This window comes from Leptinotarsa decemlineata, unplaced genomic scaffold (genome assembly GCF_025532065.1).
Source record: "Leptinotarsa decemlineata unplaced genomic scaffold, Ldec_3_MD MMD2_tig00000690_RagTag_RagTag, whole genome shotgun sequence".
Taxonomy (NCBI): Eukaryota; Metazoa; Arthropoda; class Insecta; order Coleoptera; family Chrysomelidae; genus Leptinotarsa; species Leptinotarsa decemlineata.
The window spans coordinates 886,550-910,824 of record NW_027412554.1 but is presented as its reverse complement, the minus strand read 5'-3'; the positions used below and the strand labels follow the sequence as shown (position 1 = coordinate 910,824).

The following is a 24,275-nucleotide window of genomic DNA, read 5'->3' as shown; positions in this document are numbered from 1 at the left end:
GGTAGAATGATGAAAGAGTTCAAATAATTTCGGTTTTGGAATTTCGATTATTTTACTCGATTATTAATATTCCCATATGAGAATGCACCTATCAGTTCAACTCAATTTTTCTCGAAAACTACTGGTTTTTTCAAAGTGAATGTTAATTTGGTTTTTACGTAAAATTGATCAAGGAATTCAAAAAAAAGACGGTTGTGGATATAAAGTCAGTGGCGTAAAAAATAAGGGGGGAAATATAAGCTATTACCCCGCTGGAACGCCACTGGCTACTGATACTGAAGCAAACATACCACTGGAGGAAGCACATTCTAGCTCGTAATCGATTTGCTGAGTTTCATTAATTTATTCCTTTTAGTCCGGGAGCTACGACGAAAAGGGTCTTTTTATTTTGCAACTTCAACGCCCTGTATTTCTGAAACGGCTCATTTCCGGACACACATGTCCTACCTCATTTTTCATCATTTTGCAAGAGGAATGACGTGGTATAAGTTTGTCCGTCGAATTCTGAAACACCCTGTATATATAGCTAGCTTTCACCCACGGCTTAGCTACCGGGTGACAGAAGAAAGTAACAATAAATATAGAAAAATTTCAAACAGCTGAAACTATAGTCAATTGAATTAGATATTGTCGTGACAGTGAATAATACAGTGCGACGGTATTACGGTACAAAGGGTTGGAACTTCATTACTGAAATGCTAGATGACGTTATAGTAGCTAGATTTTGAGATTTTTTTGACAATTTTTTTTATCTTACATAAAAAATAATTGTTTTATTCTTATAAAAAGTAGCCTATGTTATTTCTAATACCTACAAGAAAATGTGTACAGAATTTAATGATGATCAGTTGAGTGGTTTTCGCGTGAAACCGAACAAACAAACTTACATTCGCATTCATAATATTAGTAGGGATATAATATTAGTAAGGATGTCGTGACTGTGAATAATACAGTGCGACGGTATTACGGTACAAAGGGTTGGAACTTCATTACTAGATTGCTAGATGACGTTAAAGTAGCTAGATTTTGTAGTAGAGTGGTAGAATTTTTTTACAAACAACTTTTTCATCTCACGTAAAAAATTATTGTTTTTTTCAATATAAAGTATCCTATATTACTTCTAATACCTCCAAGAACATGTGTACAAAATTTCATGATGATAAGAGCCACCAGTAGACAGCTGTTTCAGCCTATTGGGCATCGTCAGTACCGGGCAGGCGGTCCTCGATTGAAGACAAATTGCGAATAACCAACAAAAGTACTTAATAAAAATAACTGCGTAAACGCAAGCGAGACATAAGTGGAACCACCTATTGGTGTGACACCCAGTCAACTTGACAGGTTTTTATGTCAGTATTGGTGGTTTGACCAATCAACCGACAACTGCGGTAGCAGAAATTTGGAAAGTCAACCTGGCATTTCAGGTTACTATGTAAATTTGACTTTCAATTTGTTACACTCAATGACATTTTGTTATTGTACAAGTCATTGAATTTTGGCGAAAAATGGCTTTCGCGAATGGAGAAAGAAGAGATATGATACATATATATATATATATATATATATATATATATATATATATATATATATATTTATATATATATCGTCGCTGATCTACGAAAAACTCGCAAGCGACGAATTGGTGATTTTACAGGAGACACAAAAAACTGTGTTATGATTTCAATTCAGTAGTATGGAACATGTTTTTTTTTCTGTAATATAAAGAACTGATAGCGATGAGTTTAGTGTATAGTTGATAAAAACAAAATAAATATAATGACCAACAAAAAATAAAATGTCGCTTACGAGGATTTCTCCTACAGATAATTTAGGCAATGTTGATGGATACGAGGTTTTATTATTAGCTATAAAACACAAAAAATAACAACTTTCAGTGGAAAAAACTGTATTATTCCTTAGTATATAACAAATCGAACATTATTCTCTTACAAACTATGAATGTGGAAGCTCATCGTAAAATCTGTGGCAGTCACTTGGAATTACCTTTTTCGGCTCTTGGAGGTGATTGAATTTTTCCTCTGATATTTTCAATTTTTGAAAATAAAGCTGTGGCAACTCAAAAAATCCTTTTTTCATACGTTGTGGTAGTTGAAGCCACTCGTCACAAACATTTAACTTATAATGTATTTGGCCTTCAGGTAAATATTTATAAGAACACACATCTGTAACAACAGGATCACCGGATGCCTTTCCGGGTCGCACTGATGAGACATAATGGATAGTCGAAAAATCTTTGAAGAATGTGTGATCCAGGTAGTTCACGTGGTAAGGCTGCTTTGGTCTAACCTTTCTACATATTCTGGCATAATCAGATGGAAGGTAGATTTCTTTATTCTTTAGTTTAACCTCAATAGTGCTGTGTACGCTGTCGACCTCCATTTGGGTATGGCCCTTTTCTAGATAATGCTGAGTAATCGTGACTTTGTTCTCAATTGCAAATTTAAGCAGTGCATTTCCCAAAACAGCATTTCTGTTTTGATACGTGCAACCATCACTTATGATAACCACCGAATTAGCCTGGTGTTTTTCTATTTCCTTTTCGAAGAAATCTAATATTTTACTCGCGAAAACCGCTGCTACAAGACCACCTTCGCTTTTATTCCATAAATAGCAATTGATGTCTTTTGTGGCAATGTTATGAAGTGTGAAATTATGTACACATAATTTCATTTTATAATACAGAGCACTCGCTTTTAACATTGGAGATAGCTTCACAGCCTGCAAATCCATTGTATATGTCAATTGCTCTCCTCTAATGGCTTTATCTTTTTCCTGTGCCTTAAGCTCCCTTTTCTCATCCTTACGTTTCACATGCTGTGCATAGACTTCCTCAGATACTTGCTTGTGTATATATACAATGCAAGTATCGCACTGATCCTTTTTGGGTTGAAAAAGTCCTAGATTGGGATTCTCGAATTCTTCAAGAAATTTTTCTGGCTAATGCCGCTCTCCCCTCATTTTGGCATGCTTTAAGATAAATTCGATGCAATTCAGATTTGGACTCAATTACTGGTTCTGAATATTCTTTCGACGTGAAAGAGCGGCAGTAATGAGACGGCATTTTTGGCAGCCTTTTTAAGAAATCAACAGCAAATTCCCTATTTTGGCTTCTTCCAAGATTTCTGGATGTATTATTATTTTCCTGATTAGTTTCTGGTATTCTGGTATAATATTCCATCGTTGCTTTTCAAGACCCAATTTCTGACTGTCCACTCTTTTAATCCAAAGGTCGACAGAAATAAAGTTTTGCAAACTGGAAACAGCTGAGTATTGGTCTTCAGATTGTAGTGCAATGTACCTTTTTTTATTGATGGACTATCAGTATTTTTCCTGACTCGCTTTCTTTCTTTAAAACTGACTAGACCGTTAATATACACTTGCCTCTGTTTCCAGTCCATTTCTTTCCAAAACCTTGCAAACAAACGTTCTCTATCAGTTTCTAGGATACTTGAACAAAGCCTCACGCAAGCGAAACCATATAATAACACCACAAGAAGAACCTAACATCACTTACACCTCTCGAAGCGAAGCAGTAACACGTCTTGATAATGGCGAAACGTCGACTATCGAATAGTACACAACGGATGAACACACGGAAAAACAACACATCATATATATATATATATATATATATATATATATATATATATATATATATATATATATATATATATATATGGACTATTTTACGTCCGTATATCGGACGCAAAATAGTCATCGTAAATATCTCTCTAGATAAACGACTGAAACCAACCATATTACAGATCCCCAACGGATATATTCATGGCTTGTTTCTGGTTCAGATAATTTTCCTTCTCTCCTTACCAGATGTCAGTAATAGACAATCCAATGGAAGTAAGTTAGTGCCAAAAATGAAAGTAAATATACATTTTTAGTTCATCATAAATCCGATTGGGAGCGCGAACGTTATATACATAATGTATATTTTCATTTCACTGCACGCATTAAATTCACTTCTATTTGACCAAAAGTCGTGGCAACCCTGTAATACCCATTAAACGTGACTTCGGGACTCCCATATCAGAATTTCCATATATTTGTATTGAAGTCTGAAAAGTTGAAGTTTATAAACTATTAAAAACTCAAAACAAAAGCATAAGCAGTTACAATATCATTATAAATTTGATCATTACGGATTGAACTTTGAAGGTTGAAAGTTTGTACTACCTTGAATAATCCAACTAAAGTAAATCTATTTAATAAAATAATTCAAAAATCAACTTTTGAGGGGCTGATCAAAATTGATTCATTCCTGAAAAAAGTTAACACTGAGGAAGTTATTCGAATATATAAGAACATAGGAATTAATGTAAAAGTAATTAGAATGAAAGTTACTAAAACAAAATTATTTTCAATTAAACTATCAGTGATCAGTCATTCAGCTAAAAATGAATAAATAACTTGTTTTAAATAAAAAATTTGCAAAATTTCAAATATATAAAAATAATGTCTATTAAAATTAACATGCCATATGTTCAGTGTTGCACGCTACCGTTTGCTCCCTCTGAATTGTCTTGTTTTAGTGGTTTAAAGTGCTTGAAAATTTTTGAAATTTACACCAGTCATTCTCGACTAAAAGAGACTCTAAAATTGTGTAACGGTGAGTCTGAACATAGTTTTGTATAGCAGATAAGTCTATAATCAATAAAATAGCCAGCAAGACATTAATTTGTTGTGCGCAAAAACTAGAGAAAAAAGCTAATCTTTATCTTCATTCACATCAATAAAGTACAGAGGAAAGAAATTTAAATATAAATATTCCATTATACCAGGGCTATTGATAATTCAAGAATGAATGAAGATCAAATTTCAAAATTATTGAAGTCGTTTGAACTCAGCAATAGAAAAGTTGTACAGGAAGAAAACGAAAGGCAATCAAGAAACATAAAGGAATACATAAATAAAGAAATTTCTGCAATTTCTTTTAAATTTGAAGAGGAACTGGAAAAGAAAGGTCGAGAATTCGAAATAAAATACAACGATTTCAAATCTAAGTATGATAAATTGGAGAAAGAAGTGAGAAAAAATGATATAATAATCTTTGGACTAGAAAGTTCAGCAGATAATCTAACAGCAATTGTCATTGACAAAATAACTAATTTGTTAGAAATACCACTTACTCTTAATGACTTAAATAACGTTTTTAGGGTTGGAAAAGAGGGCGACAAAAAACCAATCATTGTCAAACTATCTTCGTATCTGAAAAAAGTAGAAATACTCAGAAGTTGTAAAAAACTTCGAGAAACTAATATTAGTATATCTGAAACATATACACCTGAAGAACAACAGGAAAATAAAATATTATATAAACATCTGAAATTAGCAAGAGAAAAGAATCTCACCGCCTACATTAAAAACAGAAAATTATTAGTAAACAACACGGAGTACACCGCTCAACAACTGGAAGCTGAAGTGGAAATTACGGAGTTAACTGAAGAAGAGTTCACAAATCGAATATCTAAGGGAAATAAGAAACGAAGTAGTGCACCGGATACACCAACGCTCACCTCCTCGCTATTCAATATAGATGTTCAAGAAGTTATTGGAGTAGAGAAAATATCGGGCCCAAGTAAAGCGAAATCTTCCCAAAAGACTGAATTAGTTAATAAAATAAGACAATCAGCACGAATAAACAGTGATAAAAAAAACTCTTGTTCCAATAATCCTAAAGTGAATTTAAAAAACCTATAAATTAGAAATTCATATTATAAATTTTTTTAAAGTCTTGTTAGTTTTTATGGAGTTTATGAGTTCCTATCAATTCACGAATTCCAACAATAATTCCTGATAGAATATCAAGCAAATATTGTAAAAATTTATATAAATCTTGCTAGTTCTATTTACTTACAATTTTTGTATCATATCAGGATGGACCCTTTTATTAGAGAGTACATTAATGAGCCCATATCAGCTCAAATAATTGAATCTTTAAGAGATGCCAAAACACACATGACTGCAGGTGATTTAAAAATATTCCATTTGAATATTCGCAGTCTCATGAAAAATTTTGATGAACTTCTGATATTATTAGATCAGTTATCAGTAAATTTTGATGTTATCATTTTGACAGAAACGTATAAACTTGAAAATCCGAATTTTTTCAAAATAAAGGGGTTTCTTACATTTTATAATGAGGGTCAAATGAATAAAAATGATGGCATAATGGCTTTCATCAAAGACAGTCTAAACTTTACAACAAATAAGACTCAAATTGGTGAAATAGAAGTCATCAAAATTTTAATTTTGAATGAAATGAAGATATCGATTACAGCCATATATCGCTCCCCTAGAACGTGTCCAAAAATCTTTAATTCTGAACTAATTGAATACTTAGAACAACAAGAGCAAAATGATATTGATGTTATCACAGGAGATCTGAATATAAATCTATTGGGTGACAACGATTATGTTGAAGAATATAAAACTATAATGAGTAATTTCGGGTACGATTCTTTTATAAATGATTATACTAGATTGCCAAGCCATAGTTGTTTGGACCATTTCTTCGTGAGACGCAAAATTAAGAAAATACACAATAAAATTGAATCTTTCATAATTCGATATAATATAACGGACCACTATCCCATTGTTCTCACAATAAAATCTCTATGTTCACCTAGTGTATGTCGAAGTGATATCTATAAAACATACATTGACTATCATCAGCTTAAATTAGATTTGAGAGCACAAAATTGGAACGATATGTACTCTCAAAATCATGTAGACGAAATGGCTTTAATATTCATCGAAAAATTGAAATATTATATAGGAAAAAACACAAATACTGTAAAAATTAAAAGGAAAAATGTACATAAGAAAAATTGGCTCACCCCGGCAATACTCAAATCCATAAATGTGAAACAAAAATTATATCAAATGTCATTGAAAGACCCAACTAACACCGATTTGAAAGAAACATATGTATCATACAGAAATAAGCTTAACAAAATCGTTAAGGTAGCTAAGAAAACATTCTATTTACAACAAATTCAAAAGAGTAAAAATAACTCCAAAGCTATTTGGCAGTTTATTAAAAACGTGTGTGGGGAAAATGAACAAAAAAAAGTTATTGACAAAATAGAATTAGATGATGGGTCTATCATCACAGAGAAAATGGAGATTGCCGATAGTTTCAACAAGCATTATAGCGAATTGGGAGAAAACTTAGCAAACGATATACCAGACTCTCAAAATTATACAGTTGAATCTGTCAATCTGGAACACACAATGTACCTATACCCTACGAATGAGCTCGAAATTATTGAAACAATAAAAAAATTAAAACCAAGAAAGTCACCCGGATATGATAATATCCGATCAGAAACTTTGAAAGAAATAATAGCGAATGAGATATGCTCTCCGCTAAAAGTTTTGTGTAACAAATGTTTCGACTCTGGGTGTTTTCCAGATGTTTTGAAATATGGATTGATAAAACCTTTATATAAAAATGGAGATAAATCAAAAATCAGTAATTATAGACCAATTTCTTTACTGTCAAATGTTTCTAAAATTTTAGAACGATTAATAAAAATCAGACTGACTAAGTTTTTGAAGAAATTTAACTTATTGTCGGAATTTCAGTACGGTTTTAGAGAAGGCAGATCAACCGAGGATGCCATTTATAAACTAACTACAGTTGTGTATAATGCTCTAGATAAAAAAATACCCATACTTGGAATATTCATAGACCTCTCTAGGGCTTTTGACACTGTATGTCACAAAAATCTTTTACGAAAGCTGAATGACTATGGTATCCGTGGGAATACATACGATCTTTTGTCCAGTTATTTAAGAGATCGTGAACAGAGTGTTGAAATTGATGGTGTTCTGAGTATTCCCAGAACTGTAACCTATGGTGTTCCTCAAGGCACTGTACTGGGGCCACTTCTTTTCACTATCTATATGAATAGTCTGTTTTCTTTGAAAACCACAGGTCGAACTGTCAGTTTCGCCGATGATACTACCATTTTGTACACTTCTTCAACTTGGCAAAATATGAAGCAAACCGTTGAAGAGGATTTTCCAAAAATTTTGGAATGGTTCCAATTTAATAAATTGACTGTTAACTACAAAAAAACTTGGTACTTACCATTCACGTCTTATATTAGCGGATTACCGAACCTAGGTCCTCTCAAAGTAGGTTTGAACAAACAAATCCCTTCAGCAACAACGGTGAAATACCTTGGTGTCACGATAGATCGACATATGAAGTGGGATTTACATATGAAACAACTTCTCAAAAAATTAAGAGGGTTTCTTCCGAAATTTAGATATCTTAAAGAATTTATGGACATCGGACAATTAAAAATGATTTATTTTTCACTAATACAGTCACAACTTACATACGGAATTCTAGGATGGGGGGGTGTTAGTGATTGTTTTACAGAAAACGTAAATGTGGTTCAGAAATGGATTCTTAAACTAATATTTGGCAAGACACGTAATTATAGTAGTGATCTCTTATATAAAGAAGCTAAAATCATGGATATCAGACAACTTTTCTGTATGAAAATATTATTATTCATTAAAAATAAAAAAATTTCATTACAAGTTTTTGAACATACTCATAATACACGAAGTAATTATTCTTTATTTTTACCCCGATGTGACAAAACGATCGGACAACGAAGTGTCAATTATCTGGCACCCAGAATATACAAGCAAATACCTCATGAGATTCTGAATATTGAGAAATTTAGAAAATTCAAATTTTTTTTAACTGAGTGGATTCTCAAGACGGAACGTAATATTTTCAGTAATATTATAAATTCCAAATGAGTATGAAAAATGAAAAAAGAGTACCTCCTGATTATGTCATTTACCGAAGTGTGAAATTTACCTAACATGTGACTTATCAAAAAACCCAAATATGACTTTACCCGGATGTGTCATTATATCACGTACAAGCAGTTTGAACTGCTTCTGTGATTTTTCTGTTTATTTGTTTTTTTTGCATGTGTTATATTGGTTTTGTAATATTTTATTTTATTATGCAAATAAACATTATTATTATTATTATTATTATTATTATTATTATTATATTAGAGAGTAAATACAGAAATACCAAAATCAAATTATTTTTATAAATGAAATTCTTGCTAATATTCGAGCTATATGATTAATAGAGGAATAAGCTAAAATTTTCCGTAATCTAATTTGATTTCATCCTAAAATTCCTCTTACTATAGCAGAAATAAAAACAAAAAAATGAATTGTATTAAGATTATATGTTAAAATAACTATAGGACTTGATTTTTGCTAAGTTAATAGAGTAAATGCTATTTTTGCTATTCCAATTTTCAATAGAAGGGCTGAATTCAATATTAAATTTATGAAAAAATTAAAGTTTCTGAAAATAAATTCATTTGAATTATTTAATATCAAAATTGAAAACAAAACAACTACAAGTGCCAATCTTTGTGTGATAAAATATTTTATTGCTAATTCAGGGGGTTATAATCTTTGCGGGGATTTCAATAAGGAAATGATTGAAAGAAGATTAATTTCCAAACCAATTCATATTCCAAATCAAGAATATGAAGAAATAACAATCAGAGCACCAAAAATTAAAAAGGGAAAAATAATAATTTGAATATATTTATAATTATAAAGAAAAGGGGTAAAACCTTTATAAATGGGGTATAGATCCAGAAGCTTAATTAGCTTATCTTATTTTAGTATTCAATGTACACACATTTTTGATATTTGTAAAAATGGGTAAATGTAATTTACGAGGGTGTGGTGGTGGGCAATTTCACACATGATTGATTCTTTAAAAATTATCCTTTTGTCAGGTATCGCGCATTTTTGGCTAATTAAATATATTAGAGAAACTCTATGAGGGGGATTTTCCCTTATTTCTTATACTTTTTCTTATAACTCATACCATGGCTTATGTAATTTTTGTATGAACTTTTGGCGCATAGTTTTTTCTGGTAGTATATGTTTATTTTCATAGGAATTTTCTAGTAAAAATTTTTGTATCAGAAAAAGTCCTAAGAAAAAAAAATACAAAAAAATGCAAAAAATTACATTACACAAAATTATTGGAATTATATTCAATATTAAAGTAGGTACTAAAAATTAAAAATAATATATTCATTATTATATAAATATAATTATGTATGATTAACAAAATATAATAAATTATTAATAAATATAATTTTTATATAATACCAAAAAATTATTCGAAAAAAAAGGTTCCTTTATCTTTAATAGACCAGAAAATTTTTATATAACTGAAGAATATAAATCATATGAATTGAATTATTGCAAATGATAATTTATTGGTAACATTATTAAAAATTTAATTTTGAAAGTTTTAGGTGCTGAATTTGTTAAAAAATGAGTGATGAAAAATATGTTAAAGAATATTTGAAAAAGAAATAAATAAAATTACAGGAAAAAAGTATCAAAAAAAAATTATATAAGTTATAAAAATAAAAAATTGAAAGCAGAAAGTACGCAAAAAAAAGACTCAATTTTGACCGATTTTGAGTAAGGTACCTTTAAAAATTGCAAAAATTTTACTAGGTTTCATAGAATTTTTGTAATAGGCTGAATTTTTTTCAAAATTTGTGCAAACAATTTTTTCCCGAAATATGTTAAATCAAAAAAATATCAGAAATTTTTAATCTATTTAATTTTTTTTCATTTAAAATATTTTCGAGGTAAATATATGGTTATAAAATAGGATTTTGGGGGGAAATTCTATTGAAAAAGATAGATGAAAGTGTTAGTGACTATTTGATTGTTGAGTAGATAGTATTTTTTGTGAATTTTCTTTTTGAAATGGGGATAATTGAAAGCATCAGTGAAGTTATATGAGATTTCCATTTTGGGCATTTATGAACTTGCGTTTCTAACGCACAGCCACACAGCCCCCTACGGCTCTGAGGAATGATTTTCTACAGCCCCCTACGACTCTAAATAAATATTCTACAACTGTGAGAAATATATATGATAGACCAGAGCCTCGGAAAGGACACACCGAAATATGTCCTGAATAGATAGAATTTTGAAGAAATTTCTGTTTAAAATAGGGATAATTGAAAATATTAGCGGAGCTACTTTGGACTGTTGAATAGACAGAATTTTGGAGAAATTTCTATTCAAAATAGGGATAATTGAAAGTGTTAGCGGAGCTACTTGAAACTATTGAATGGATAGAATTTTGGGAAATTTATATTCAAAGAAGGGAGAATTGGAAGTGTTAGCGGAGCTACTTGAGATTGTTGAATGGACAGCATTTTGGGGAAATAACTATTTAAAATAAGGATAATTGTAAATGTTAGCGGATATACTTGAGACTGTTGAATATATAGAATTTTGGGGAATTTTTTTTTTAAATAGGGACAATTGAAAATGTTGGCGGAGCTACTTGAGACTGTTAAATACATAGAATTTCGGGGAAATTTCTATTTGAAATAAGGATAATTGAAAATGTTAGCAGAGCTACTTGAGACTTTTGAATAGATAGAATTTTGGGGAAATTTTTATTCAAAAAGGGAGAATTGGAAGTGTTAGCGGAGCTACTTGAGATTGTTGAATAGACAGCATTTTGGGAAAATTTCTATTCAAAATGAGGATAATTGAAAATATTAGCGAAACTACTTGAGACTGTTGGGAAAATTTCTGTTCAAAAAGGATGATTGAAACCGTTAGCGGAGCTAACTGGATTGTTGAATAGATATAATTTTGGGAAAATTTCTATTCAAAAAGGGGTAATTGAAAGTGTTAGCGGTGCTAGTAGGATTGTTGTATAGATAGAATTTTGGGTAAATTCTTATTTAAAAAGAGTAATAGTTCATAAAGTAGCGGAACTACTTGATGAACTAGTATATAGATAAGAATTTAAATTATTAGTGAAATTACTTAATGAATAATTAAATAAATAATTAAAGATTTAGGTGGTATTCTAGTCTATTCAGAGAAACCTGTTCTGTAATTGATAATCCACGATTTAAATTACCTTTTTTTCTTAGTTTGTATACCGTCGCTTGAATATTTAAAATGAAAAGTAATATTCAAAATCTTTGATTAGAGAAGAAATCAGGTCAAGGTGCAGGAGTTTATGAGAATCATTTACCCTTCAACGAAAAAATTTGTTGGCTTATAATTTACGATCATCTCTTGATTGATTACAAAATTTTCCTCCTGCCGTACATGATTACTCAGAACCAACTTATAAATTTTGATATGGCATATTAGTGTACTGAATTCAAACCCCATTTATAAAGTTTAAACTTTCTTTAGAAATGATGATTTGAAAAACTATACAATATAGAGCTTCCCCCTTGATAAAACAATTAACTTATTTTCATGATCATACATGAATAATTTTAATTATTATTACTGCATTAGTAAGCCAATTGATTATAAGATTATTTTTAAATAAATTTTCACATGGATACTTATTAGAAGGGCAAACTATGAAAATTATTAGAACTGTCTTATCTACAATTACTTTAATTTTTATTGCTATTCCTTCCTTACGTTCAATTTACAATGAAGATGAAAAAATAAAAATAAGAAAAAATGAAAGCAGATATTCCAAACCAAGCTACTTCACGACACGTTTCGATTATTAGTACCTACAATTGTCCTCAAATGAAAACTGATGAGTATTTCATTTTCATTTATAACTTTTCACTTATTGTTTTCTTTAGAATTTGTTTTCATTAGACATAAGGTCGGTTGTTGGGCGGTTCGACGTGGGTGCTTTGTTCACTCTCTAAATCGACCGATGGTTCAAGCCGCAGTGCAGGCTATCGTCCAACCCGTGTTAGGAATCACAAGTTGAAAGGTAAGACCTCGTTAATCCTTAGCTCGCACAAGTTTCGACTTCTGAGAGTTTTCGTTCGTAGGAATGCGACAGCTGGTCAACGAAAAAACATATTTTAAGCATACGTATTTGAGTGTTCTAATATTTTTTCAATTTCCTTCTAATTGTTCATTTCATTTCATTTCTCTTCCCATTTTTGATAAGTATTTTTCTGTAACTATCTCAACTGAATATTTTGGACCACTTCCTTTATTGATCCAGATAACTTAACTATTGACATGACTATTGGGAATTTCGCTCACCCAATCAAATACAATTTTGTACTGAATTTGGAAGTTGGATTGCTTTTTAAAAATTATTTTTCATCTCTGTTCATAACTTTTTCACAAAGTTTTTATAAAACTTGCTCATTTTTGTCCTAACATATGTCGGGAATGACATAACATGAATGAGAGGGGTGAAATCTAAAATTAAATTGGTATCTTACGATTTGATTCTTTGGCAACATCGCGGATGCAAAATAGTTGTTATGTACAAATAATATACATTTGCGGATGCAAAAAAGTGCTAGACATGTGAACAAAATATACAGGAAGGAGTCAATACGGATAGTGAAGCGAAAGGAAGCAAAATCACTTGAAAGTGGAAAAATCGTATATTTTTTTTTGAAAATAGTGTCTCGTTTCTGAAATAACATAAATATTCAATATACGCAATTATATTCACCCTAAAGACATTACTTCTGGTGGACGTAAAATGCTTTGTCTATATATATATATATATATATATATATATATATATATATATATATATATAAATATCCGCATCAAATGGGATTTTTTTTGTTCATCTCTTCAAGCAATTTTTGATATCTCCATTAGGTTGTGCTTTAAAAATGATGCCAAATGACATGCATATGACCGATTAAGTGATTTTTCTTCCCTGTCAAGTTTGACATTTTTTCCAAAAAATATTCAGAAAAGCAGTTATCATCTTTTCTCTTCACAGATTTTCGAAATTTCCAGCAATAACTGCTTTTCTGAATATTTTTTGGAAAAAATGTCAAACTTGACAGGGAAAAAAATCACTTAATCGGTCATATGCATGTCATTTGGCATCATTTTTAAAGCACAACCTAATGGAGATATCAAAAGTTGCTTGAAGAGATGAACAAAAAAAATCCCATTTGATGCGGATATTTATATATATATATATATATATATATATATATATATATATATATATATATATAATATATATATATATATATATATATATGTGAATTTACGTGGACTCTCACCCTTCTCGAGTTTTACGAGGAAAACCAGAAATGCTGTTATTTCGGAGAATATCAAAAAATGGAAAAAAGAAATGTTATTGAATTCGTAGTGTACTATGCTGATGTAATAATAAATATTCGATAAAACGTTTCGTTTCAACAGGGCCACCATCAATTTTTTTTAATACAGACCTGTCTTTTTCATTACAGATATTGATAAAGCAATAAATTCACAATCCGAGGGTATATCACATTTGATTTTTTATAGCGTTTCATTCGAAATCGAAATCATCATCAGTGGCAACAATCAAAAATAAAACAATTTTTTTATCATAAACTTTTGTAAATAATGAAACCAATACGAAAAATAAAAGCTACATGGCAATCTACATTAAATGATCGAATTGACGACCTCTTTGTTGAAGGCACATAAGTTGTCGGTCCAGACAATTTCTGTATCAACTTTTTAGCATATTAGGTGTAATACTGATACATGCATCTCTTATTTTTTGTTTGAGATGGTCGATATCAGTACTTGGTGTTGAAAAAACTTCGTCCTTTATGTATCCCCAGAAAAAAAATCTAAAGAAGTAAAATCTGGGGATCGAGCTGGCCAGTTAATTGGTCCATTGTTTCCATTTCATTTTCTTGGGAATACTGCATATAAATGTTCCCTTACTATTGCTGCATTATAGAGAGGAGCAACGTCCTGTTGAAAATATTGTATTTCATGGCGGATATTCAGTGACAATTCATCTAAGTAGCCATCGAATTCATAGAATAGAAAATTAAGATACATTTCAATATTCAAATGATCATCGTAAAATAAAGGGCCAAGGATGTTTGTTCCCACAATTCAACATTTATTCCGAACCTTTCTTGAAAATTGGTTTGCTTATGTAAATGGTCATTTGTATTATTCCACCTATAATCTCTTCCATGGAGGTGAAGAACTTTGCATATCCTGTAGCATTTATATTTATTCTTAATAGTTCTCGTAAAGAACAATCTCGATTATCATAATTTTTTTAACTGGACAAAAGATGTTTTTACTGTGTAAATTTTTATGTTTGCTTACCCATAACATTCATTTGATTCCTCACACTTCCAGTAACCACATATTTTCTTGTTTTCTTTCTGTCAAATACACCATAGTCTCTCAAATTTCTTTCTAATCGTCTGAACATTTAGATGTTCGGAATACCACAATTCAGGTATAGCTCAACATACATATTTCCTGCCAAAAGTGGCTTTCTATTTGATTTTGCATAACAAAATAGCATATCAGTCCTTTCATCATTTGAATACAACTTTGATATGTTTATAAACGTCTGGCAGTTCTCAACAGATATCAGCAAAGCATTCATTTTTCCTGCTATAGAAACCAAGCAAAGCCTACGCGTTTAAGATGGTAAATGAATTGAGATGCTATTTGATCATTCCAAATTATAAAACAATCGAATTTTCACCAAAAACTGATATTTTCGTTACTTTCAGGATTGAGAATTATAAAAATATTACGAATTATAATTGATTAGGGAGAAATAAGAAATATTACGGCAATACAAAAATATCAAAACCGAAAAAGTACAAAACTTTCTTGTGTTAGGGTACCTACCTGTCGAATTTATTGGGTTGTCTGAATCATATTTTGAAGAAATCGAAACAATTTACAAAGAGGTAACGACATGACCGTAATTATTTAAAATTGTTGCCACTGATGATGGTAGTTTGTTTAAAGGAAACGTTATAAAAATATCAAATGTGATATACTATTGGATTGTGAATTTTTTGCTTCATCAATATCTGTAATAAAAAACACAGGCCCGTATTGAAAAAAAAAGTTGATGGTGACCATGTTGACACGAAAAGTTTTATCGAATATTTATTATTACATCCTCATAGTACACTTTAAATACAATAGCATTTTCTTTTTCCAGTTTTTGATATTCTCCGAAATAACAACTGCATTCGAAAAAAACAAAAAACAGCATTTTTGGTTTTCCCAGAAAACTCGAAAAGGGCGAGAGTTCCCGTAAATTTTCTTCGATCATTGTATTGTTCTCGTTGACGGTTACCTTTTTTTTCCATTTAATCGTCTTCGTATCTGTTGCGGTTTAGAATGTTATCATCACATGATAAAAGAAACGGCCTGTATATACTAACAGAAAAACATGAAATGAAATAAAATATAAATTATTAATCATATTGAACGTCGAGTAAGAATTTCAAAATATATAATTTTATCTTTGGAAAAAAGTGAACTTATCGTTTTAATAATGAATAGATGAGTTTTGACTCAGAGCAATAAAGAGAAATACTCACCTCAAGTACCTTTATTGATGAATTCAATTCGATCAGTTTCTCCTGAAAATTATTTTCAATCCTGTTTTTGGTTTCATGCAAGTCATTGAAGTTTTTTTTCAAATCATTATATTGAAATTCCATTTTCTCTAATTTGTCTAAAAAGAAAACAAAATTCAATTACTATTATCATTCGATCTGATGAGTTACCTGTATATTCTTTCAAACATTTTTCTTTGGACTCCAAAGTTTTAGTCACAGATGTCATTTCTTCCGTAGCGGCTAATAGTTCATCTTTCACTTTCGAAATTTTTTGTCTCAAGGCAAAATTTTCTTTCTCAACACCCTGCAGTAATATTTATGATAAATACTGAAGGAATCAATTATCACAATAAAATAAATACATGAAATGAAAACGGTGTATCTTCCCATTTTAAAAACCAAAAATATAATTTTGTTCAATATTGCCAATGGACAAATCTGGTTTTCGATCATTCGAGACCTATTGGGATGTCAACTCATCGAATAAATAAAATTCATTTCGGTAATATATTCATCGCAGTATGATGAATGATGAAGCTCAAAGCTTCAACACCGAAACATCAACCCAGACAGTACTTCCGCCTTTTCTGAGCTTACGCTAAGAAGAAAAGGGGTGACGAATTGAAATCAAAATGATGGAGAATGTTTGAATTCAAAGAGTTTTAGAAAACAGGAAATCACCAAAAAAATATAATCTTTCAAGATCGAATAGAAAATATAAAAGTAGATGAATTGATCACATTCAAAGAAAAAAAATAAATAAATTGATGGATGTAGTCGTTACTACGTGGTAGGAAATCACAATGAAGAAAAGAGAAATGAAACTTTCTCTGTTTTTTACCACTTTTATTTGTAACTATCGTTACTGCAGTTTCGTTCTGAGTTTATTGTATAAGTTTGAAAATGTCCGTATATGAAGAAACTGCAGTAACGTTATTTACAAATAAAAGTGGTAAAAAACATAGAAAGTTTCATTTCTCTTTTCTTCGAAAATAAATTAATATTTTCCCATGATGAGCTTGGATTACAGAAGAATACAAACACCAGAAAATGTCAGTTAACTATCTCAGATTCTTCTTAAGAAGATAATGATTATTCTTTCAGAGATTACTATTCTGAATAATTTGTTTTGCATTATCAACACTTGAGAAAAAGGATTATTTCAAAAAATTTAAAATCATTTCTGAAATTGAAGAAAAAATTAGCCATAGAAAAAATCACTAAATCACAGAGCCCAAAAAGAAAGCTAGAAACTTCTTCAAGAGCATAAAACAAATTGAGAGAAAAGAAAATGAAAACCAAAAAAACAACAGGTAATTGGTATTTATGTTTCAGTGAGACAGGTAAAGTAGTTGATATGAGACTTTGTAATACGTGTTTGAGATATATACATGAGGATTAAGTGGGACTCACTGAAAAAATGAGGAACATTCATTTGTGAATCCTACATGTGCATATGTTACTTTATCTTCGAGTATTTCCTTGTCTTTTATTGTTTCGGAGGTCAATTTATGTAATGAAAATGGTAAAATAGCGAAAGATATATTGTGCAATACCCTTTTTCTTGTAGCTTGAAAACACTAAAAGCCCGACATTGCAGCATTTTCATTTCATGCAATGATATTGTGGACCATAATTGAGTAATATATTTATCTGGATCAATGGTGCGATTCAAAATAACTTCATAACTTAAACTTAACTTAAAAACCTAGATTGGGGTGGTTACAAGAAAACCAGAAGTATTGAACAAGGTCAAGTTCTCATACACAATCACCTCCAATATCACTAGATTACATACAAATCCATAAACTGATGCGTTTCTTTATTCTTTTTTGATCTATGCGTTAGTTCACTAATACATCAGCGGCACTACTAACTGATTGATAATCAATACTGCTCACTTACTCAGAAGTGCTGTTGAATGAAACAGAAAGAAGACTTTCAATGAAGAGTTTTACACATGAAAACTTATACTCTGACTGATATCTCAAGTATGCCTCCCCCTCCAAAATAACGAACTTACCAGAGACGACTAATAACAATGAATGTAACATTTGAAATTCTTACCTCAATCTCCATCAAAAGATCGGATATTTGTTTATTTTTTGTATTAAGAGATTCCAGGAGTTGGTTTCGTTGTTCTTTACCAGTCTCAGAAACATCAGATTCACTTTCCATGTCATGAATTCCGCTTTGTAGCTCCATTTGTAAACGTCTATTCTCTTGTCCCAAAAGTTTTACTTTATTCGATAACTAGAAATATATTCTATAATCATCAATGGAATGAAATTCGTCTTTCAAAATAGTTACCTTACTTATTTCCAGGTCTTTTTTCTCGTTAGTTTTAACAATTTTTTTCAATTTTGATCTCAGTTCCAAATATTTCTGCTCCAAATCTGTAAAAGTTGAATATAAAAACACCAATAACAATATTTTATGTTTTTTAACCTAGTATTGTTCTTGTTCTCAAGTTCGATTTTTCCAACTTTCAATAAGACAAAGATCGAATAAGTGGAATGTTCCCAGTTCATTCCTGGGAAATGAAAACTCAACTGACTACTACTACAACATCAAATAATATGAATTACAATATTGATAATACATAACAAGTGCATCACAAATATTGATAATGATAATGATGATAATAATGAACCTGATGTAGTCCTTCTTGACCACCAGAGCAAGACGATATTTGTCGTGGAGTTTACAGCTCCTGACGAGACGGATATCGTCCGAAAAGAAGATAAAATATCGAGATTTCCTTTTCGAACTTCGCAGACTTTACCAGACCACTCTGTCAAAATAGTTGTTCAGATTATTGGAGTCCTTGATGGAATGATGCCACTACTACTCTCGAATCTCAAAATCATACCGGCTTGTCGCATCTCAGCCGGACAGATGCAAAAGTCTGTCATTCTTGGCTCACTGCGCCTGTTCAGGGCACATGATTCTGGGACCGGAAGATTACTTGCCACACAATGTGGGGAGTGGTCGTTGGTTGATATAGCTGTTGCGCTCTCCCAAATGTATCGGGACTTCGGGGGATAGCACCTGACCAGCGGAAACATAAGTTAGAAAAAAAGTTTTTATCATTTCAAATTCACCAAAATAAAATCTAACAAATAGAAGAACACGAAAGAGGTTCAGTTCGCGTGTCAATATTTTCTAATTGACCCACGCCTACGTCTGCTCTTCCACCAACTAAAGCCAAAAAGTCGCTTTACAACAGGATAAAGCGCGATGACGGTGGGTATTTTGGATTCATATCCCGGAAATTGGTAAATATATGTTTTCTAATGCTTTATAGAATGAAAATAATGGCGTTTTCCCAACACTCCCGGAAGCTACTATTGAATAAGAAAGCGAACGTTTGAAAAGTTTCGAGGTATGAGGAGGAATGGTGAGATGATGTCTTAGATGAATGTGTGGGCGTCTTAGTGTATGTATGGGCGTCAGTTCTGAATCGTATTTCAGAAAAAAAAATCATATGGAGATTTTTTGTGGATAATTTTATAATATGGATAACAAATGTGCAATGTCTGCAGTTTGTCATATGCAGCCACTTGATGAATTTTTAGGGAATTTAATAAGGGATAATTCATACTTCCGGTTCCAGAAAGGTTTCAAGCAGGAATATTGTATGTTTTCATCACACTGAATGAGGTAGGAGTTATAAAGTACATCACAATCATTGAATTTAGATAACACTAGCGAATCACATAGCATTCTTTCGATTGATCTGTCTACGACTGTTTGTTACTTATAACTGATGACTCCGGTAATAGTCACTATTGTTGGATCAAAGATCTTTCAAGATTAGTTTCTAGTCAACTATCAGCTCATGATCACAAAAAATATTTTTGTGATGGATGTTTGATATATTTTTCCAGCGAAAGATTGCTTTTACGTCATAAGATGAATGATTGTAATCTCGTTAGTACAACAACACCAACCACCAATTTTAAGATCGATAAATATGGTCAGATGGTTGCGGAAAATAAATTAATGTTTCAAAATTTTGAGAGACAAATGAGGGTACCATTTGTAGTATATGCTGATTTTGAATCAGTACTTGAACCGATTCACGTGAATGAGCCAAATCTAGAAAGTTCATACACGATTAAAACATTCAAACATGCTCCATATTCATTTGCTTGTGTGATAAAATGTTCATATAATGATGATTTGTCGAAATTTGTTACATATAGGGGTGTAGATGCAGCTCAGAAATTTGTGAGTAGCATTGAAGATGATTTGAAAAAGATATATGAAAATCATCTCAGATACCCTATACCAATGGATGCACAAACCCTCGAAGTAGAGGAACAATTTGCTGCAGCCGGAACTTGTGGTATATGTAATAAACCATTTATTGATGGTGAAGTCAAAGTTAGAGATCATTGTCATGTTACAGGAAAGAAAAGATCACATGCCGCTCATTCCAAATGTAATTTGAATTTCAAAATCCCTAACTTTGTACCTATTATTTTCCACAATTTAAGCGGCTATGATTGCCATTTATTCATAAGGGAATTGTGAAGGAATAAAGAGAAAGTTGATGTCATCCCACAAACAAAAGAGAAATACATATCTTTCACTAAGCATCTCTTCACACACACCTATATCGATAAAGATGGTAAGGTTAAGAAGAAATATCCCAAAATGAGATTTATCGATAGTTATAAATTTATGACTAATTCGTTGGAGAAGTTGAGTGCTAACTTGACCTCTGATCAATGTTTGGAGATGCATCAACATTTCTCACAAATTGAGAAATTCAATTTGATGAGGCAGAAAGGGGTATTTCCATATAGCTTCGTTGATAACATTGACAAATTGAATTATCCATCACTTCCAACAAAAAATCAGTTCTATGACAAACTCATTTGTGAACATATATCAGAAAATGATTATGATAGGGCTAGAAATGTGTGGAATTTATTCGAGTGTCAGAATTTGGGTGAAAACTCTGATTTGTATTTGAAGTCGGATGTATTGCTATTATGTGATATTTTTGAAAACTTTCGCACCACAAGTTTGGAGATTCATAACTTAGATCCAGCACATTATTACACTGCATCTGGATTATATTGGGATGCTATGTTGAAGTATACGAATATTGGATTGGAATTACTAACTGACATTGATATGAATCACTTTTTTCAAAAAGATATACGAGGTGGAATTAGTCAGTGTAGTGAGAGGAAACATATAGCAAATAATAAATTTTCACCAAATTATAATCCCAATGAACCTTCCACATTCATTACATATTTAGATGCAACGAATCTATACGGTCATAGCATGTCACAACCTCTACCAACAAGTGAATTTACATGGTTGACACCTAATGAAATTCTTAACATCGATGTGATGAATGTGAGTTCTGATAGTCCGTATGGGTATGTGTTTGAAGTGGACATTCATTATCCAGAAGAGTTGCATGATAAACATTCTGATCTTCCATTTTTAGTTGAAAAATTAATACCACCTCGTACACAATCGAAAATTCACAAATTAATTCCAAATTTGAATGATAAAAAAAAATATATTGTTCATTATAGAAATCTACAGCAAGCCATCAAATATGGTTTGATTGTAATGAATACACATAGAGTATTAAAATTCAAACAATCACGTTGGATGAAACCCTATATAGATCTTAATACTGAAATGCGTAACAGGTCTAACAAATCTGTAAAAGATTTCTCTAAACTAATGAATAATGCGGTATATGGAAAGACAATGGAGAATGTAGATAACAGAATTGATGTTAGACTCGTTACACATTGGGAAAATATAAAGAAAAATATAGGTGCCAGCACTCTCATATCCAGACCAAATTTCAAAAATTGTTCAATTTTCACAGAAAATTTCGTTGTCATTCAATTGGGTAAAGTTAAAGTCCATTATGATAAACCATTATATTTGGGATTTTCTATATTAGAATTATCAAAAACAGTCATGTACGACTTTTTCTATGGATGCATCAAACAACACTTTGGTGAAAATGTCTCTTTACTGTACACAGATATCGACTCACTCATTTTGAAAGTGAATACAGAAAATTTTTATGAATTCATGAAAACTAACATAAGTAGGTTTGATACATCCAATTACAGTATAGTTAACCAATTCAATATTCCAGTAACAAGTTCAATCTTGGGTAACTTCAAAGACGAATTTCCGAATGATCCAATCATGAGCTTTTATGGTACAGGTGCAAAAGCGTATTATGTGAAATCTGTTGATGGTGAATTTAAGAAAGCTAAAGGGGTGAAACGCTCGGTTGTAAAGAATGAATTGACATGCGAAGATTACCAAAAAATCGTGAAACATGGTGGTATGATATTCAGAAAGATGAATTCATTTAGAAGCGTGTTGCATGATATGTATACTGAATTGAAGAATAAAATTGCATTATCATATCATGACGATAAACGATTTATCATTCCGAATACTACCCACACTCTTCCCTGGGGTCATAATGAGACTGAATTTTGTCAAAACGATCCGAATGATAATATTCGGTGGATAACTAATATTATTCAAGAATCACAAACTCAGGAGAGTCCACTGGATCAACTAATCAATTTATTGTCTGCCGAGATCAATAATTGAAATTCTATTCAATTCCGGAATATCCAATATTGATATTCTTGTAGGTATTCATAAATAAAACTGCAATGTGATATTAATGTATTGTGTATGTTTATGTGTTGTGTATGTATATGTATTACTTTGATGAATATAAAATGATTAAAAAAATTATTTGTTTCATTTATATTTTCCTAACCAATTACTGCAAAGTATATAGCATAATGTAAATGAAAGAAATATCAGTTTGAAGAGAATCGTCGTAGGGTGCACAATGTCTAAAACGATAGATTAGTTTGGTAGAAAAAGAAAGTGGGGTAGTAATGTCATTCGAGGTCCTCCCGGGAATGGATTTAAATTAACAAAAGATGGTCATTATGACATGCAAAGAAAAATATTGAAAAATACAAGCGAACCAATTGACAAGAGTTATTGTGTAACTGTATCTTACCTTGAGGGGGAAACTAATGGAGCAAAGGAGGTCATACTTCTAGCCCTACAAGCTGCAATACAATTCACAATAGGTAATGTTGCTCGCGATGCACGTCAAGCATTCGATGATAAAATTGCAGAGGCTCGGATAACTCTGGCACGTGAATATGATAGTCTTAAACGCGATGTAGAAATGAAAATTTCCGATGTAACAGCATCTACAGTGAAAAAATATGACGCTTTGGAGCAGAGAGTTGTAGTTCTGGAGAAAAAACATAATGATAATTCAAGAGGTGGACCAGTACTATGGTATCCAGGAATGGACATAAACCCAAATGTCAGAGTATTAGAACCAAAACCAAAACCAACAGATGACGTATCAATTGAACCTACATGGTGAATTGTGGAGTAGCGAATCGGGGCGGCGGGACCGCGCGTAGCGCAACCGTCGCCGGGACCGCGCGGAGCGCAACCGACGCCGGGGCGAATCGAAGCGCGGCCCGCTTTCTTTTCACCATTGCTCGCCCCGCCCACTTCCCACCATTGCTCGCCCTACTAACTTTTTATTTTTATCATTTTCAGAATGGAAGGATACACTCAGCAATTGACCGATGCTGTGGCGTCGATAATGCAGGAGGAGGGTGCTGTGGTGCGACCAGTCAGCCCTGACTTATTCGAGGAAGGAGGCATGGTTGAAGCAGCCGTTGAGGAGAAGGCGGCAATTTCGAAGGGCGTGCGACGACCAAGCAGCCCTTGCTTGTTTGAAGAGTCTGTCGCGAAGCGAGTCAAGCGGCA

General features: G+C 31.7%; 1 protein-coding gene across 6 annotated transcripts in view; it reads right to left on the bottom strand.

Moving 5' to 3' along the window:
* LOC111509351 (Centrosomal protein 290kDa) overlaps window positions 1–24,275 on the bottom strand; it is a 155,777-nt gene that overhangs the window by 121,072 nt on the left and 10,430 nt on the right. For 5 of the 6 annotated variants that reach the window (XM_074174649.1, XM_074174651.1, XM_074174652.1 and 2 more), the window contains exons 2-5: window positions 18,762–18,847; window positions 18,519–18,704; window positions 16,620–16,755; window positions 16,431–16,567 (exon numbers count right to left, since the gene is read on the bottom strand). In XM_074174649.1, coding sequence (XP_074030750.1) covers window positions 16,431–16,567; window positions 16,620–16,755; window positions 18,519–18,704; window positions 18,762–18,847 — 545 coding nt within the window. Of the gene's footprint in view, window positions 1–16,430; window positions 16,568–16,619; window positions 16,756–18,518; window positions 18,705–18,761; window positions 18,848–18,899; window positions 18,996–24,275 lie in introns of those variants that run through there. The other variant, XM_074174650.1, reaches the window with a different exon arrangement.